This window comes from Hippoglossus stenolepis, chromosome 9 (genome assembly GCF_022539355.2).
Source record: "Hippoglossus stenolepis isolate QCI-W04-F060 chromosome 9, HSTE1.2, whole genome shotgun sequence".
In the NCBI taxonomy this organism is placed as follows: domain Eukaryota; kingdom Metazoa; phylum Chordata; class Actinopteri; order Pleuronectiformes; family Pleuronectidae; genus Hippoglossus; species Hippoglossus stenolepis.
In genome coordinates this window covers 25,056,746-25,074,310 of record NC_061491.1, presented here as the reverse complement: position 1 = coordinate 25,074,310, position 17,565 = coordinate 25,056,746, and the positions used below count along the sequence as shown (strand labels likewise).

The following is a 17,565-nucleotide window of genomic DNA, read 5'->3' as shown; positions in this document are numbered from 1 at the left end:
AAATTTAGTCGAACTTCTGCTCAAAGGACTAATATGAGTTTGCTGATTGAAGGTCAAAAAGTCAAGGTCACGTAACCTCACTGTTTTGCCTTGTGAATGCGAAATCTCAGGAAGACTCCGAGGGAATTCTTTCACATCTGGCACACATGTTCCCTTGGACTCGTGGATAAACTGATTGGATTCGAATACGAATCTGGAAAAACAATGTATGTAGACATAGGCAAACAAGTGCAGTTATTTCTAGTTTATATAGAATATGTTAAAACTAAATAAATACATGAGAAAACAAGAAAATAACAAACAAACAAACCAAACCATCAGCAGTCAAATCAAATCCCTTCAAATCTTGAATCTATTAATGTCCAACATATTTTATTTTATTTTGTCCTCAAGCAATTGTATTCATGTCCGTGTGGTTTAAACAAACTGACACAAACTTTATTTGCCAGGTCTGGATGAACTGTTTTGGAGCAGACTTGTGTTCTGCTGCGACAAAACTCCACAAACTAAAAGAGCAAACGTAGTGGCAGCTGCCATTAGAATTCAACCAACAACACACTGGATAGTGAGTGTTTATCTCAAAGCGACGCTGGAAAAACCTAAAGCTTCGGAGATGAGTGGTTCTTCATTCCTATTCATCCCCAAACAATACGGCAGCAAACGAGGTGGCAGAGAATATGGACGTTCAAAAGACACGAGGACAGTTTAAAAAAAAAAAGTTGGATTGCAAAGAATATTTCACCATCGATCGACACATCTTCTCCCCGTCGTGGGCTTTCAGAGCATTTCAGAATCCTGTTGTCCCCCCGAGCCGAGCGATCAGTTCAATACAGGCTCTTTTGTGGATTCACATAATGTCTCTTGATTCGACAAATTATCACAGGGTGGAGGAGACGCCGGATCCACAGGACAGGAAACCGTGGTGCCTGGAGGAAAGTTTCAGGAATCTCTTTCAAAATATGTCGGACAGAAAAATTATTCTGCAAAAAAAAAAAAACGTCAATCTAACACCGATCGTCAATGTGTCTCATCCAACTGACGAGCAGAGATGCTTTCCTCCATCTCCATGACAACAACAACTCTCTCCCTCGTCTCCACCTCTGCCCGCTGATACATTCTCACTGGGGGTGTTCTTCCATTATACAGTTGGAAACCGTGGAGCTTAGTGCAATCCTGCGACGAGCGAAATGAGGGTTGCAGTCAGAGTAAGTGATTCTTTGAGAAGTAAAGGACACATCAGAGACTCCGAGCCCGAAGAACTCCTGCTGGTTCAGGTTTTTACATCCAGAAATAAGTGCTCACGTGTGTTAGATTACATGACACTAGATTGTCCTCTGAAATTCAGCAATCCATCCAATAGGAACCAAATCATTTGGACCGACGAGTCAAATCGACTGACGAAAAATAAGCTACTATTTTCCCCCTGAATGGAAAATTACATCTTCAGACAACTTGTTATGTCAAAGAAAAAAATTTCACACACAACATATATTCAATTTAATGTCATGTAATACAGTAAATAACGAAATTTCACATTTTCCTTTCACAAGACAGTTTTCCTTGACAAATAATTTACTAAAATAAAAATAATGAGAATTTTAGGCCTTAAAATCTCGTAAAATGTCTTGTTGTTATTCCAGCAAACGAGTTCTGTCCAGTTGAATCTTAATGTTTAATGTGAATATATTTATTTATATTTTAAATAATTCTGGGATTTATTTTTCCGGCGTGGTTTCATATGGTCTTAAACTTAACTTGTTGAAACTCTGTTCACTGTCATCAACAGTGAAACTGAACTAATTGATTAATTGAGTAATCATCGGTGCATTGAGTGGGAGTGGAACTAGTGAAGTTTATACTTGCTGACAAAAAGTTGTTGTTTCAACACCAACTGTTTATAAAGATGGACAAATTGACAGGCTCCTCAAAGGTGAAGCCAAATCATCTTGATCGCCCCCTAGTGGCTGGCTGCACTCTTTTTCCTAATCCTCACCTCCTCCGTGTTAACGAACGGGACATTAACCAAACTAAGAAGTACAAGTACAAGTCTAATACGTCTTTTCTCAGAGATGGCATCTGTCATTTTCATCCTTTCTATGGCAATGATGTTTATTTAAAGTTTCCTTCCTTTATGTTTGATTAGTTTGATGAACAGGGCGAAATGTCACGATTGACAGGTGAGACTGACTCGTGATTGGTCGAGGGTGTGTGTATGTGCTACATTCCTGCCTACAACAACACCACTATAATAATTCTCGGTGGCTTCATATGCAAACAGCATGTGAGAATATAATTACCACACAGCCTGCGGAGTGTCAGTTTGCACCCGCACACCTCCCTGAAAAGCGATTGTAAAGACCACGTGTCACAGTCCGCCTTCCTGTCAACTCGTCACTCCTCTGTCTCTGCTCCCTCGTTCCAAACCACTGGCTTCTCGTGTGGTCATCGCCTCCCTCTCGCCTCCCGTCTCTCTCACACACGTCTCTTTTTCACCCTCGTTTGTTTTGTTTTTTTTCACCTCGAGTGTCTCGCAGCCTCCTCTGCGTCATGTTCAGCTTTCAATCCATCATCCAGGTGCAGGATTTCCATCCCCACAGAGAGCGCTGTGCCTCCCCTGCCCTCTCGCAGCGCACTGACGCCCACCCACATCACAGTGGGAGACGCTGACAGCTAGAGAGGAGATAACAACGGAGGGAAGGAGGGAAAGCAAGTTTTCTTGAGTTGTTATCATCCGACCGTCTCAACAGGTGATCTGCAGATGTCGTCATGATGAGACATCGAGCCACGACCAGAACAACGCACACACACCTACACACAGTGGGCTGCCTGACACACCCTCTCCTGTTCCACGACACACGTGTGTTTGCTAACATGTTATGTTTAGTGGTGACGTCTGCAGAGGCAGCGCAGCGGCGTCTCACGGCCACTTGGATGATCTGTAAAGTTCAGACATGAGACTCTTCAGGATCTGCCCTCAGCTCCACCAAACTACACCTGGATTAAACAATAAGGGAGTTGGGTTGAAATGTGAAATGTCTGTAACAGTTGAGGGTTGAGCTGTTACCTGTTGTTTTAAAAATACAGCAACAAAACAACAATAGTAGCAGCTTCAGCATTTAACTATACACAGAAGGTAGAGGAGCCATGTTTCTAGTGCAAAAACCATATTTACAAATAGTGCAAAACAAGATTTATTTATTTTTTCAGTCCCTGAGGACGGAGTGTGTGAGGGTTGTGCGTGTGTGTTCGTCACATTCCTCGGTGTGTGTGTTGTGTGCACTCTGCAGTGTCTGAAGGTGTGTGTGACGTCACAGCTGAAGCAGAGTTAGCGAGCGGCGTCTCGGGGTTGTCAGTGCACGCTCCTGCGTTTTGGGGGTGTGGCTTTGACGAGAGGGCTGATGGGAGGGCGTGGGATTACACCTTTTCCAGGATTACCAACCCTAGCTTTAAAATAAACCTATATATTTTTCTACTTAACATATAAACAAGTATATTAAACACCTTTTCTGCATTGTTAAACCTGTAAAATTTAAGTTTTCCTATCTGCAAACTGTGAAAGGCTCATATCCGGCGATTTTTTATCTGCCAGCCGATAAATCGGTCCGGCTCAGGCAACGGTAACAAAGTTTTGAAAATGCATGAGTTTGATAACGGGGGTTTTTGTACTTACAGCACAATAACAATAAATTCCCTTCAGATTAAGTTTGAAGAAGAATGAAATTCGGCAGACTGCCGGCGATTTATTCAGCTGATGATTGACTTCTGAAAGCGAGACAACTTGGTTTGGATGAAAGCGCTCAAAGGGCTGGCAGTAATTCTCTGTTGTAATCATTATTCCAGTCGCCTAAATTTCATTTCCCACCAACTTTTATTAAAGCAGCAAAGAGCAGAGGCTGCCAGAGATATTACTCCACACGACCATTTGCATAAAAAGCAACAGGGTGCTTTTTCTTGCCATGTGGGTCTCGGCAGAGCTCCCTGCATTTCTCTGAGGTAGAAAGTGGAGGTAGACGCAGATGGAATCATGCAAAGTAATTTACTCTCTGCGATGGACACAAGTGTTAATTAGACAGAGCAGGAATGTTTTGCCGTATCACAGCTTCACCGGTGAGACGTGCCACTTGAATAGTGAGCGACCGGGAGCTAGTTAGTCAGGAAGCTGTGCAATATTCATGCCTTTTTATAAATCCTCTTGATGTGTCGTGACGTAAAGGAAATATGTGATTTGAAGGGTTCGCTGGTTTCCGGCTTTCTCCTCCGTCCTTGATCAGGTGGAACTTTTACTTGAAGGTGTCGCTGTAATCAGCGTGTGGGGGGAGTGGGTGGGTGAACGCATGTGTGCGTGTGCGTGAATGTCACATTTTTAAATGAGAATCAAATATTTAAAAAATGTCAACCTCTAGAAAGCTTAGGAGGAAGATTTGATATCTCGTTATGCATTTTTCTGCTTCTGTCATCTACACAGCTTATTGTGGGCGGGGCTGGAGTCAAACCCAGCTGACATCGGGCGAGAGGCGTTCAGTTTTTCACACGTCGCCAGTATATCTCAAAGCCCCCATAGACCAACAACCATTCACTCTCACACTCACACCGATAGACCATTTTTTAATGTAGTCACTAAAGAAAGAGCAAGACCGAACCCGGATTTACTATTACTATGTGTAATACATGTAGTACTTGAACAATGCATGATTCCCTGTGTGGAGTTAGCTTGTTCTCAGGTGCTCATGTTAAGTTTTGGACAATCTTTGAGCCCATTGGCTGTTTTATGACGGCAAATTAGCCTCTGGGGGCATCAGCCAAAACTGTAGCTTCTGGTGTCGAGAGCGGATATTCGCCCCAAGACGCTATCTTCCATTCACCGTCCACCATTTTCAGTCCGACTAGTTTTTTTTATGACATGAGTCGAATGTTTTGCCGCAGAAAATAGTTTTTTTAGGGGTTTCTGGTTCAGATGACATTTTGGCTAAACTCTATTTTGATCAATGTGTTCCATCTCGTTTGCTTTCCTCATGGACTGTTGACCTGAAACGTGATTGGACAAACTAGAAATGAACTTGAACATGAATGACAAGAATCGGTTTTAACGAGATTAGGTTAAGAGAATGTAAATCGACCGTAGAAGGGTTGTTTGTCTCTGTTTAGCCGTTTTCAGACATGACCTGCGGGTAAATTCTGGAGAATTGGGTCCGGTCTTTATCCACAGTTTGCTTTTCACACCTGAACAAATCCTCAGTGGAGCAGCCGGATGCAGCAGACAGAGACAGGAAGTGACGCATTATCTGGCTCCAGCCCCCTTGAATGGATAAGCGTTACATATAATGGATGGATGATGGATGAGTCAAAGCCTAAAGATCATCAGCGAGAGAAAACAAGCTATTATCTACCCACGTCATGACTTCTTCAAACTTCAGATTGCACTTTCAAAATAAATATAACAGACGTTTAGTGGTTTTCAGAGAAATCTGGGACATTGTCAGAAAATATCAAACAGGGAGGAAGCAGGTAATGAACATGACACAACGGGTAATTAAATCAAGTAGAAACGTCTGAATGATGCAGAGGAAAAAAAACGTACGAGTTCCTGTTTACTCAGTGTGGGAGACCCGGGGATGAAAGACGTGGCACAGACATCGTGATGCGCAGTTCTACACTTCATCAGAGGGAAACTTAACTATTCACACCTTCGCTGATTTCTCTTGACAAGTCTCCCACCTCTTCCCTTCTCCTCTCTTTCTTTCCTTTTAACTTTCTCCTTCCTTGAACTTTTCATATGCTGAGCAGAGACATCTCAATAGACGCTTTTGCAAACTTCGGAGTCACTGACGCACATTTTCAAAACCAAAAATATTCGGGAATCCTCTGCCTCTCTCTTTACATCCATTTTCACATCTACAAATCATTAGAGGGGAGGATGAGGGCGCGCATGCAGGGAGATGAATGGTTTCATTTGGATTCAAATGGCACAAAGTGGGCTAATCGGAATAGCTGACAAAAGCTCTGTGACGGAGAAGTGATAACCTGCAGCCTGCTTCCTTATTGCAGGAGACGGGAGAGGAGTGCAGGGCTGCAGGTCTAATTGCATGACTCAGTGTCGGGAGTGAGAGAGACTGACATGAGGATCAAATCCTGTGGGATTTAACAGTTAATGAGCATTACTCTGCAAGATAAGTCTCACAGTGTTGAGATTTAACTCAAAATGTCCGATTTTAGTGCATAAACTTGTGCGTCTCTTGATTTCTGTCAGCGTCTTTCTGAGTTTGGTTTAAACCTGTGTATTTGTCTCTGCATCAATATGACATCAACAAGTGCAATTAAAAAATTTGCCTAACTTAACTTCACAACCTTTATTAGCCAGAACAAAGTTTGGAAGTTAAACTAATCAGAAATAAATAGCAATTTGATTCAGAAAAACTTCCTCCAACGCTTTCACTCTATCTCACAATGTAAAAGAAAGTTTAAACAAACATCCTGGATCCGTCCCCTTAATTGAATCCACTCCAAAATTCAATGGGTTCTTCCTTGGCCCATAAAGCACCCTTCCACAAAGCTTAAATAAAAGTAGTTTCTGCTTATGTTCTGCAGACGAACAGCAATCAAACCCCAACTTCCTCGGTAGAGGGAATAAAAAAGGAAACTATCTAGAAGAACACTTAGTAGAGCGCAAACTTCCACTGAGACTCAGCAGTCCCCTTAAATTAAAACCAGCCTATAAAGCCTATAAAGCTGAAGCCACATTACGTTTCTTACATTTCAGTGGTAGTTAAAGGTTTCTAGCTGTTTCCTATACAGCGGCTGAAAAAAGCCTGCAGCCGAATGGAGCCAAATTTACATCCACGTGAAATTGACGCATCGATACCAACCCCGAAATACGACTGACAAGTAGCAGCCAGAACTTTGTGTCTCGAAACAAAAGTCACTTTATTCTGAAATAAATAAGCACTTCTGAAATAAACTAATTTGCATCACAAATATGTGATCAATCAAACAAAAAACGAAAAACAATAATTCACCATATTTCAACAAAAGTCATTTCAACTTGTATAATAGCAGCAGTCAGACCGTTGTGTTTCACCTCGAGGTGAAAACAAAGTGAACATTAACGTGACGTTCAGTAATGTTAACGACTGTGGTTGGGAAATAATTGAATCTTTACTTTCTCTACCCTCTGTCGTCTTTTATTTATTTTACCCGTCTTGCTTGCTCCCGATGTCTCTTGGCCGCCATTTCTTCACCTGTACAAAACATATACTGGTGCTCGGGTCGGTCACTGGTCAGATGATCATAGGCAATCATCGAGCGTCCCCCTTTCCCCCCTTTGAACTTACTTGGTGCCCGACATGTGAACCTGATTCGAGCCGCTTCACGTTCACACACATTAAATTCCCAGTGGGGGCCGAGGTGTGGAAGTGAGGCCCTGGGAGGGGGCCCTGAGTGTGAGCTAAACTTCTGTCAATATGATTCACCTAAAAAGTTTGAGGTTGACCAATTAAGACTGAGAGGAGGAGGAAATTGCAGGGAATTAAAAAATGTACAGCTTCAGATGTCATTCCTTCTGTATTTCATGTGGTGTCCTCAGTTTGTTCCAGGTCCTTCTGTAAACTCAGAGCCTCTGTCCGAGTACAGATCCTGTAATAATGATCTGTCTTTGTGATACTAGAAAAACCTGTCAGGATTTCCAACGGCAGAGAAACTCAATGTGCAGAAACTCAAAGTTCAAGCACATAGCAACAGAGCTGCAGTTGGTCATGACAAGAAAGTTGTATTGCCCCTTTGTTTCTTAACATGTACCGTTAGCTGTCCGGTTGAGTTGAATTCCTGTTAAGTAAGTTTAAAAGTGTAAACAAATCAATCCTGGGATAGGTTAACTGGAGAAGGATCCACCCGCTGGAGGCTTCATAGCTGGGGGATCAAAGGAGGCATTTGTCGGGGGTATTTGTCGGAGCTTTCGAAAAGCCTCCGAAGGATGTGGCCCCCGATCCTGGGGACATGGCTCGGACACAATCCAAACTACAACCAGGAAGTGAACCAAGATAGACAAGAACTCCCCAACAACCTGACTTTGATAACCCACTAATCTGCGGCCTCTTAATACCTGACTGCTGTTTTGAGCCCATTAGAGGATAAGTAAATCATTTTTGAAACGTTCTTTAAGATACAACTGAGATATTTACAATCAAATTACACATTTCTACTCCCAATGAGCCCGAGCGGACAGGTTTTCCTCTCTCAGTTCACTTAGTTTCCTAGTTCATAGTTTCCTCTCGACCACATGGGGCTCTGTGTACTTTCAGGCGGATAATACACAAAAGTTTTACTTCAACAAGTTGCACGAGGAGCTGACAGAGACAAATTGCGCTTTCGGGCTTAATTATCCAAACCTGCGATCAGAAATGACAGGTCTCCCAAAAGGAAGCACAAAACAGAAGCCGGGGATTATGGGAAATAACTGGTGACTTGAGATCTGACATGAAAAAAGTAATTTACAAGCTCCTGCCAAAAATCAGGGACAGAACCGACACAGGTGTTGGGTGTTATACTGTAACACCCCAGCTTTGTCCAAATTCATTAAATGACCAGTCTGTAGGATTAGAGCGGGACTATTGGCAGACATGTTATACTTTAATCATAATTATAGTGTTTTGCATAATCCTCTGAAATGAGTCTTAATGATTAAAGATATATAATTTGTAAAATTCTTCATTAATATACCAAAAAATATACCTGCCAGGTCAATTTAATCCTGGCAGGTATTAATAAAATTAATGGAATGTGAATTAAGGTGTCTTTATATTTGGTCTTCTTTTCTTTTTTTTAACTGCTGCAATTATACTGATTAATTGTGCAGGTTTTGTGAATATGAGAAATTATTACTTAACTACTGTTGAATCAGTTCCTTGCGAATTATCCCGCCAGTATCACAGCTATTATTCCATCACTGCACTGATAGGCCTGTCAGTATAATTCATGTGTTCTTAAGATGCTCGTTGTACACTTCCAAGAATAACATCCAACAATTTGTATAGAAAACTGACAGTAATGTTGTAAATTAGCAACAATACATTACAAACGATAAATCCATCATTAAATGGAAGTGGAAATGCTTAATGACACATGTATCAAATGACTTGGTGTTATCTTGGGTGATGATCTGTCCGCCCATCGCGTTTGCCTTCATCTTCCTGTCAGCGCTTTGTTTCCTTCTTCCTGGCGGTGGTCCATGAACGCCACATCCCAACCTCACCCTGTAACCTGATCGCTACGATCGCGTTCCGATGTTATTACTGTACACAGCAGTGGTTCATGTGGGTGCCATCATATCCGCAGGGTGTGTTTGTGGTTGTGCAGAAAATGTCACAGTGGTGTCCATGACAAACACAAAAATAAAACCATGTAATGAAATTAAACTCTTGCTGTCCCAATGAGGTGAAGCCTGATACTTACAATTGAAAGCGTCAAGAATTCTGACTGTGTGAAGTTTGCAAGTTGTGGCAGGACATGCAGATAGTATAACCGTAGCCTCCAGAAACAGATTCTGAATAATCCGTAGGTGAGGGACATGATAAAAATGTATATTTCTTCAATTTTGTTAATGTTTTTCTACAATTTAATTCGATTTGATCTTTTTAAAAATGTTCAAAATTAACTGAATTTCCAGTTTCTGGTTTGACCAATCACAAATTGGCTTTGTGATTGGAGGCTTCGGTTGCCCACAGGTGAACGGTCCTTGTGGAGAGAAAGAGAAGTGGATCATGTTGATTGAAATACATCGGCCACCGTCTTTTTTAATTTATCTGCGTTCACATAGCTGTTAATAGAAATGAACCAAAATGTCGCCTGGACCTAAAACACCTACAAAAAGTGTCTCTCTCTGTGTTTTGTGTGGTGAATCCCCAAAATATTGGCAGATGCCCCCGGATTCCCCTCATTCCTGATTAGTCTCTGATGTTGTTATTAAACCTTTATGACAAAGAAACGTCATCGAGGATTAATATTTCACAGTTTAATCACTGTATTTAAAAAACCCCCACTCAAATACAACCAAATAAATTCTATCATAGCAAAAAAAGTTGGTCTGACTCGAGTTACAATAACAAATCAAGAGTTTAAACAGACGTTAAAGATGACGATACTGAGGAAGACTTTTTCTCGGAGTACCTCTCTCTCACCCCGCTTTGCCCCCCAGGGCGACTTTCATACCCCTCGAGAGCCTGTGTGAACTCGTTCAGCTGAGGGGGATCCAGTGTGTGTGTGGGCGGAGAGAATAATAATAATAATGATAGCTAATGGTGGAGCAGAGATGGTTTTCTACAAAAAAAAGAGTCACTTACTCAGAATGCAACATGTATTGTGGCAGTATGGTCGATGTATATGGATTAATGTGGGTGGAGAAATTGGTGCCTCTCCTGTGTGATTGCGACTGAAGCCTCTGCACCTTCGCCACTGAAGCCAAATGGTTGACGCTGAATTTTTGGGGCGAGTTTTGGGTAATTTTATACTTTTTTAAAAAAAGCAAGGGAGTAGGCGGCATTTTTGTCGATGCTGCAGAAATTCTGAGCCACGTTCCTGTAATTTCTCACCGTTTGTCCCAGAATGTGTCAATAGCTGTTCATCCAAAGTTTTAACTGAGCCTGAAAGCATCTGGAAATCAAACAAATGAAGGCGACGCGTCCGTCTGAAGTTGTGTCCTTGTAAAACAGCTCATATTTATTAAGGACAAAAGCAAACATGCTCACACATGGAATTTAAAAAGCTTTTTTTTTCTCCGTCTCTAATTTGATGAGCTCAAACCCATCGTTTGGTAATCAATGCTTTCCTTGTCTCGTTTCCCTCAGAGCCAAGAAGAAGACCAAGCCCTTGAACCTTAAGATCCACAGCAGCGTGGGCAGCTGTGAGAATCTGCCCACGCAGCGCTCACCGCTCCACACCGAGAGGTCCCTGCGATCCTTCTTCTTCCCCACCTTCATCCCCTCCACGCCTCCCGTCCACGCCGAAACACCCTCTGCAAGTAAGTGACCTCGTCTCTTTTTAATGAGCCCACACTCAAGCATTTATGAAATGAGATTTTTTAATATATATCTCTTTCATATTTTAATCCCTTCTGACGTGTGCTTATTTAGTTCGCAGGCAATGTTTCATTTCTGCCATGTCAGTCTGCTCACTTCCTCAAAAACGCCTAACGCAGTAACGTCCTGGGTTGAAATCCTGATCCTGGGATTTGGAAACTCCAAATCTGTTTGTTTTATCTTTTCAAAGACAAAGACGTCCGACCCTGTGGAAAACATCGATGTATTTAACTCATCCCCCTCTAAGAATTAATCTAATCCAACCCAGTCTTTTGTCTTCCCTGACCTCGGGGGAACAGAACCTGACCAACCTCCCTACGTTGACGAGAAAAAAAACCCTCACCGCTCACATACCCATAACCTTTTCTTACCACCATAATTCTTTCTGTTAAAAATATACTTAAGTGCGTCTGTGTTGGAAAACGCAACAAATGAACAATCAGCCGGGAGCCGTAATGACCGGAGGTGGTGTGTTGCTGCACACCGGCAGCCTGATTGGCCGATGCATTATGAGCGTACTGCGGAAGCCATTAGACGAGGAGGAGATGGGGGAAGGCAGACAAAATAGAAAGTAATGGAGGTCGTGTCAAGGAAAGGGGTGATGTATGGCCGTCACTTAGTGGTGTGAATAGCTGTAGACCTTGACTAACTGGTATGTGGGACGCAGCGGTGCATATTTATTGGCGGAGGCATGACATGGAATAACCGTGCAGCATATGCATGAGAGGACACAGAAATAAGGAGGGACGTTATTGAAAAAGACACGTTGAGACGAAAACAAAACACCTGGTTCGTTGGCGTAAAGTCTCCGTGTCTAAATCATCACTGTGTATTTAGAGAAGCAGTAAGGCGTCAGTACTACTTTCTAATAAGTTTGTCTTTATAGAGAGTTTTAGTGATTAATAGCTTCATCAATGGTTAACGGAGACATTCTGCTCATATTCATAATCAAAAATTTTTATTTGTGTTATCACTTAAAAAGGTTTTCACGCTCTAATGTTCAGGAAAAACATCACTGTCCTCAAACTGTCCATTTGCTGCAGCTCCTCCCTTCAGCCTCTGTCTGAAACGCAGTCTGCTCTGATTGGCCAACCAAAACTAAAGACTCCTCAAAAATTTGAAACAATGGTTGACCTCTGATCTTCTGGGAAAATGCTGTGAAACTATACAAAAATAAATATATATTTTTAATACATTGGCATTTACAACAACAGTAACCTTTAGGACAAATGTGCAGAAGGGACATTCACATTCTATCTTCTTCTACGTCTATCACATTAACCTGGAGAAATGTTTTTTTGCTGACTGATGTCACATGGTAGTGATGATGATGGCATCTGCAGCTGCTATTCCACAGAGTCAGTTTTGAAAATGTCTGCTCACAGCAGGAGATTGGACCAAAACTTGTGTCCATGTCCCTTCAGGATGTGAAAATCCTCGGGAGCTCTCACAGATCAATGTTCTTCCTGCAGCTTTGTTTGTCAGGCACATGATTCCAGGTCCTTTGTGACATGTTCTATTCTCTCTGTTGGAGATTTCAGATTTGAATACATGGTTATACAGCTTCATGTTCCAGGTACAAGGAAGTGCTGGTTGTCAGATTCCAGTGTCGGTCGATCAAACCCGTCGGTTTGATCATATTCTGATACCAGACTCCCAAGTGTGTCACAGGAGTTGTTTTGTGTTCATCTATGTGTTAGTATCAGTGTTTCCACCCGTCTAAACAAACCAACCCTTTGTCACTCAAGCACCGGTGCAGCTGTCACCGTTGTTATTGGGACGGAAACACCTCTGACATTTTTATGAAAGTCATGTATCACCTGGTTTTTCCTTAATTAAATTCACCCTCTTTTGGCCGTGAACAAAATGTCAGAGTAGAGACAAGCTGTGGACGATTTCACTTGTCGACCTTTGTTTGACTTTTTGGAAATTTGGGAGAATATGTTGACATGTGGAAACCTGACTTGATAACTAAATTAATAGCGTTGAAAAATGTTTTTTATTGTTTTGCAAGTTATGTGATCACCTCTTGATGTTGCATTTTGGAAAGCAACACCTAAAAGGTAAAACTCAGGTATAGCAAAACAGGCAAAGGGACCAGAATAGAAAAACCACAAGTGTGAGTTTATTTTGCGCCTACACACACAAACACACAAACACACAAACACACACACACACACACACACACACACACACACACACACACACACACACACACTGGGGAAAGAAAATAATGCCCTGCTTCCAGCTTAGTCGGAGCTCGAGGTAATAATGACGACAATTCTGTATTCACTCACAATGCAGCTTCTCCTGTGTCTCCACCTGTGAGTGTGTGTGTGTGTGTGTGTGTGTGTGTGTGTGTGTGTGTGTGTGTGTTTAGGGGGGTGCACACTGATAACCCACTGAGCTGGAGTCTCCTCCGCTCCGGGCTCTGCAGCAGAGATATAGAACGTCTTGCGTACACAGAGATTTTAGGAACAAGTACATGTTGCTTTATTTAAAATCCTCCTGCAAACACACAGAGTTAGACATGGGGGGTATCACAGCTTTGTTTGAACAACAAAACTTAAAAAATCCCAGATAAGACGGCCGTGGACACTGTTTCCACGTTTCTCCGGGTTTAGCAGCTGTTGGTCGGCACGCTCGCTCATCAGCATCACCTCTTCTTCTTCTTCTTCTTCTTCTTCTTCTTCTTCTTCTTCTCACCCTGACACGAGCGGCTCCCCTCAGGCGTTAACTTTTCCAAAATACAGATTTGACTGTTACAAAACACTCTTTTGTCGCTTGTGTTGGTTTTGGATTACAGTTGTAAACGCTGAGGGCGACAAGTGTTTGTGCGTCTGGCTTAAATGAAAGTGATCCTGCAGTGTAACTGATCCGTCTGGTTCTGCCAGACTCCGTTGTGCAACACTGACTTTAAGAGAAATTAACCCCGCAGGCAAAATAAGGTTTATCTCAGTTTTTTATCAGTTGATTCACTTTTTTTACAAGGTGATGTTATAACTGTCTTTACTGTCATAGCTTCAACTTTTAACAAACTGTAGAGCTTAAGCTTTTTGTCCCTGAAAGCTGCAAATTTGCACATCAGCTTCTTCTTCATCTCTTTTTATTTATGTTTTTATTTATATTTGCTCATCAGTACTATTTCAAATGTCTTTATCTAGATTATTTGTATTTGTTGGTAAAAGAAAAAAGGAAATATAGGGTTTGTATGAAGTGAGTGATCCAACAGAGACGGGATCTTTCAGTGCTCATTGTGCTTAAATTAAACCTGAAATGTTTTCTTTTTCGGCTTCAGACCCTCAGTTGTTATTTCAGGAGCGGCGTACGTGTGTTGATGTGTGAAGAGCTGCATGAGAATGTGGACAGGCGCATGTGTGTTTGTGTGTGTGTGTGTGTGTGTTGTGTGTGTGTGTGTGTGTGTGTGTGTGTGTGTGTGTGTGTGTGTGTGTGTGTGTGTGTGTGTGTGTGTGTGCCCGGTCAGCCAGGCTAAATATCCATCCCCGGGTCTATGTTTGGGATTATGGTATCGCTGCCATCTCATACGTCAGGATCTCTTTAGTCATCTGAGTCGAAAGACGCGGAGGACCCACAGGACCGGCTGAGGTTAGCAAACCTGTCTGCTCAGGATGAGTCAGTGCCCAGTCAAAGCCTCAGTGTCTTCCTGCGGATTCACACCAGAGTATTTCTGCTTGTGTGGTTGGAGAAAAGATGTAAATAGTTTTATAATAAATCGGCACACAGCAGTGGGACATAAAAAAAATAATAAAATAAATATAATTATTCTATGTTCCTTATTTTAAAGAAACTAGACCAACAGTTTATCTTAAGGACTTTATGTAAAGATCAACAGCATTACAGCTCCCTAAGAGTGAAGACAAATCATTTCGATTGCCCCCTGGTGGCTGGTAGCAGTATAGATCATAAACCCTGCCTCCTCCATGTTAGTTGATGGTACATGGGCAAAACCAACTTTACAAAGTGCTTTACAAAGTTAAAACAAGATCAAATATGACACAACAAAATTAAAAATCAAATAACACCCCCAACAATGATTTATAATTTATAGTAATATAAAACAGGTAGACAGACATATTAAAAGAAAAAACGTTGAATTATTAAAAAGCTTTCCTAAGAAGATGTGTGTACGTGATTTAAAAGATGTCACCGATCAAATGAATCTTTCTCCACGATGGTGTCATTTCATTTTACACTGACGTTAATTTTTCTGATAAGTTTGCTTTTAATAAACATTTAATTATGTAACATTGGTCGAGCGCATGAATCTCTGCACAAACTAAACAACAACGGCTGCGTCTAAAACCACTCTCTTGTTCATTCATCCACTTCCTCCCTGTACAATAAAAATCACTCAGTGGCTCAGTAGCGACTGTTACAGCCATGAATCACCGTCGCTTTGTGTCATCAGTCGCAGATGTAGAAGCCTTTACATGACATGGAACCATTTTTTACTCCAGCTACTACGTAAATTCCACACTACACAGAATGCATTGTAGTGCAGGGTCTCCTGTCCGTGTTCATGTTGCAGTGACGTCCTGCGAGTCCTATAATATATAAACAAATACCTGCAGTGAATTGAGGATTTACTTCTTTAGCTCCTTGTTTGGTAACATGTGTTTAAACTGACTCTATACAAATGAAGTGGGACTATTTTCTCATTATTATCATTTAATTTAATCTCTGTCAACATTACTGTATTAATAAAACATTAAAACATCAGAGAATTGACAGGCTGGTACATAAATAAAACAGAGGATAAACATTTTTTTAATCTCCAACCTGGTGCATCATTAAAACACAAATATTTGCTGTTTCCTTAGTCCAAGTGGGTTCGTTGAGTATGTGTGTGTTGATATTTCAACCACGTATACAACAACTAAATATTCAAAATTGAGCTGTCAGGTATCAGGCGTAAAGAAGGCAAACTGCACCAACAGCAAATATCACTCCAACCTCAGGAAATCATGCTGTGATTTGCTCACAGAGCTTTGTTGCAATGAGCTGCAGTGGTGAACACACACAGAACAGACGCAGTGTGTACAGAGAAACAACCGAACATGTGTGAAGCTATTTGTCACATGTGCTCTGTGTTAATGAGGTTTAGGAAGCCGTCCATTTTCAACAATGCTGTGCCTGCGTACATCGTGGCATGTGAAGGACTAAATCATTTTCTGGGCACATGGAGGAGCGGTTACTTCAGATGACTTTTGCAGATTACATTTCATCCTCCATTCAGACGGTGTCTCAGTGGAGGAGCCCCTGCCATTTGTTCTCTGATGTCTAAAACATTAGTTGGGCGTTATCAGTGATAAGTCCACTGTGAAAAGTTACGGTGGCCACAGAGGGACATTTTCCACAGACAGGCCTCCTCTGTTGCCTTTGGCTGTTTGAGCTCACACAGGTGGAACAGACACCTCAGCCTGTGATGATGCATCGTGTCCACTTGGAGGTCCAGCACCAGCGCCGCGACTCAAACAACACACACACACACCTGCTGCAGAACTTATATGTGTGTGTGTGTGTGTAATGGAGAGGGAGAGGAAGGTAGAGAGAGTGTGGGAGTGTGTGAGTGTGTGCTTGCGGCTATAAATGGCCCAAAAGTTCTTCACACGCTCGGTGCACGACTTGCAGTGTTTATCTCACGTGTTCCGATGACGTCATCCACTCTCGTGTATCTTGCACCCGTGTCACAGATCTCCTAGCAACCGAATGTAATACCACAGCGAAGCTCCCTTTGAGAATTGAAAAACGAAGAATGGCAACAAAAACAATTTTGATCTGGGTGAGGTAAAAAAAATGGAGCTTCATCTACCTAGGACTGTAATAACAACCTCAAATGACAGTCAGTGTCCCATCTGCTAACATGGAGGAGGCATGGTTATATACATCTTTACATATAAGCATAGTCAGAACCCAATTATAGGTGATACTTAAAATGAGGCAGCATTTGTTTTAAAGATTTATTAACATGGGTAATATTATGTGAGCATCTTTCATGATCACTAACAGTGATTAATGATCTGACACTGCTTTTAATTACCTGCTGGACTTTACTCATTACAAGTAAAAACTCATTATGACCAATAATATAACTGTAATAAATTCATGTTGTTTATAAGTCTTTATTTCCATAATGTGATAGATTTTCTGTTTTAATGATCTGATGTTTTGTTGTGTATTTGGACAAAGCCAGTTTTATGTGATGTAACAGCCTGGACTGTTCAAACATGTGTGACGATTTCTTATTCTTCTATAAAGAATCAGGTCACCAGTGAAGAGAACTGTTTTTCAGTTGGATAATTGACTCTATTTCTGGTGCAAAGATCTTGTCTCGTTGGAACTAATGAAACCCTGCAGAGGAGCTCATGGATGTGAGTCAACAGACAAGTTGAACTGCTGAATAGTCACCATGTTACCAGGAGTTAAACACTGTCACACGTCAGGAGTCTGTGGGAATATCCTGCACATCCGCTGCATC

At 41.7% G+C, this 17,565-nt stretch overlaps 1 protein-coding gene across 1 annotated transcript in view; it reads left to right on the top strand.

Annotated features, from left to right (window-relative positions):
* ksr2 (kinase suppressor of ras 2) overlaps positions 1-17,565 on the top strand; it is an 81,677-nt gene that overhangs the window by 32,084 nt on the left and 32,028 nt on the right. The window contains 1 exon segment of the mRNA XM_047341070.1: positions 10,836-11,008. Within this exon segment, the coding sequence (XP_047197026.1) occupies positions 10,836-11,008 (173 nt within the window).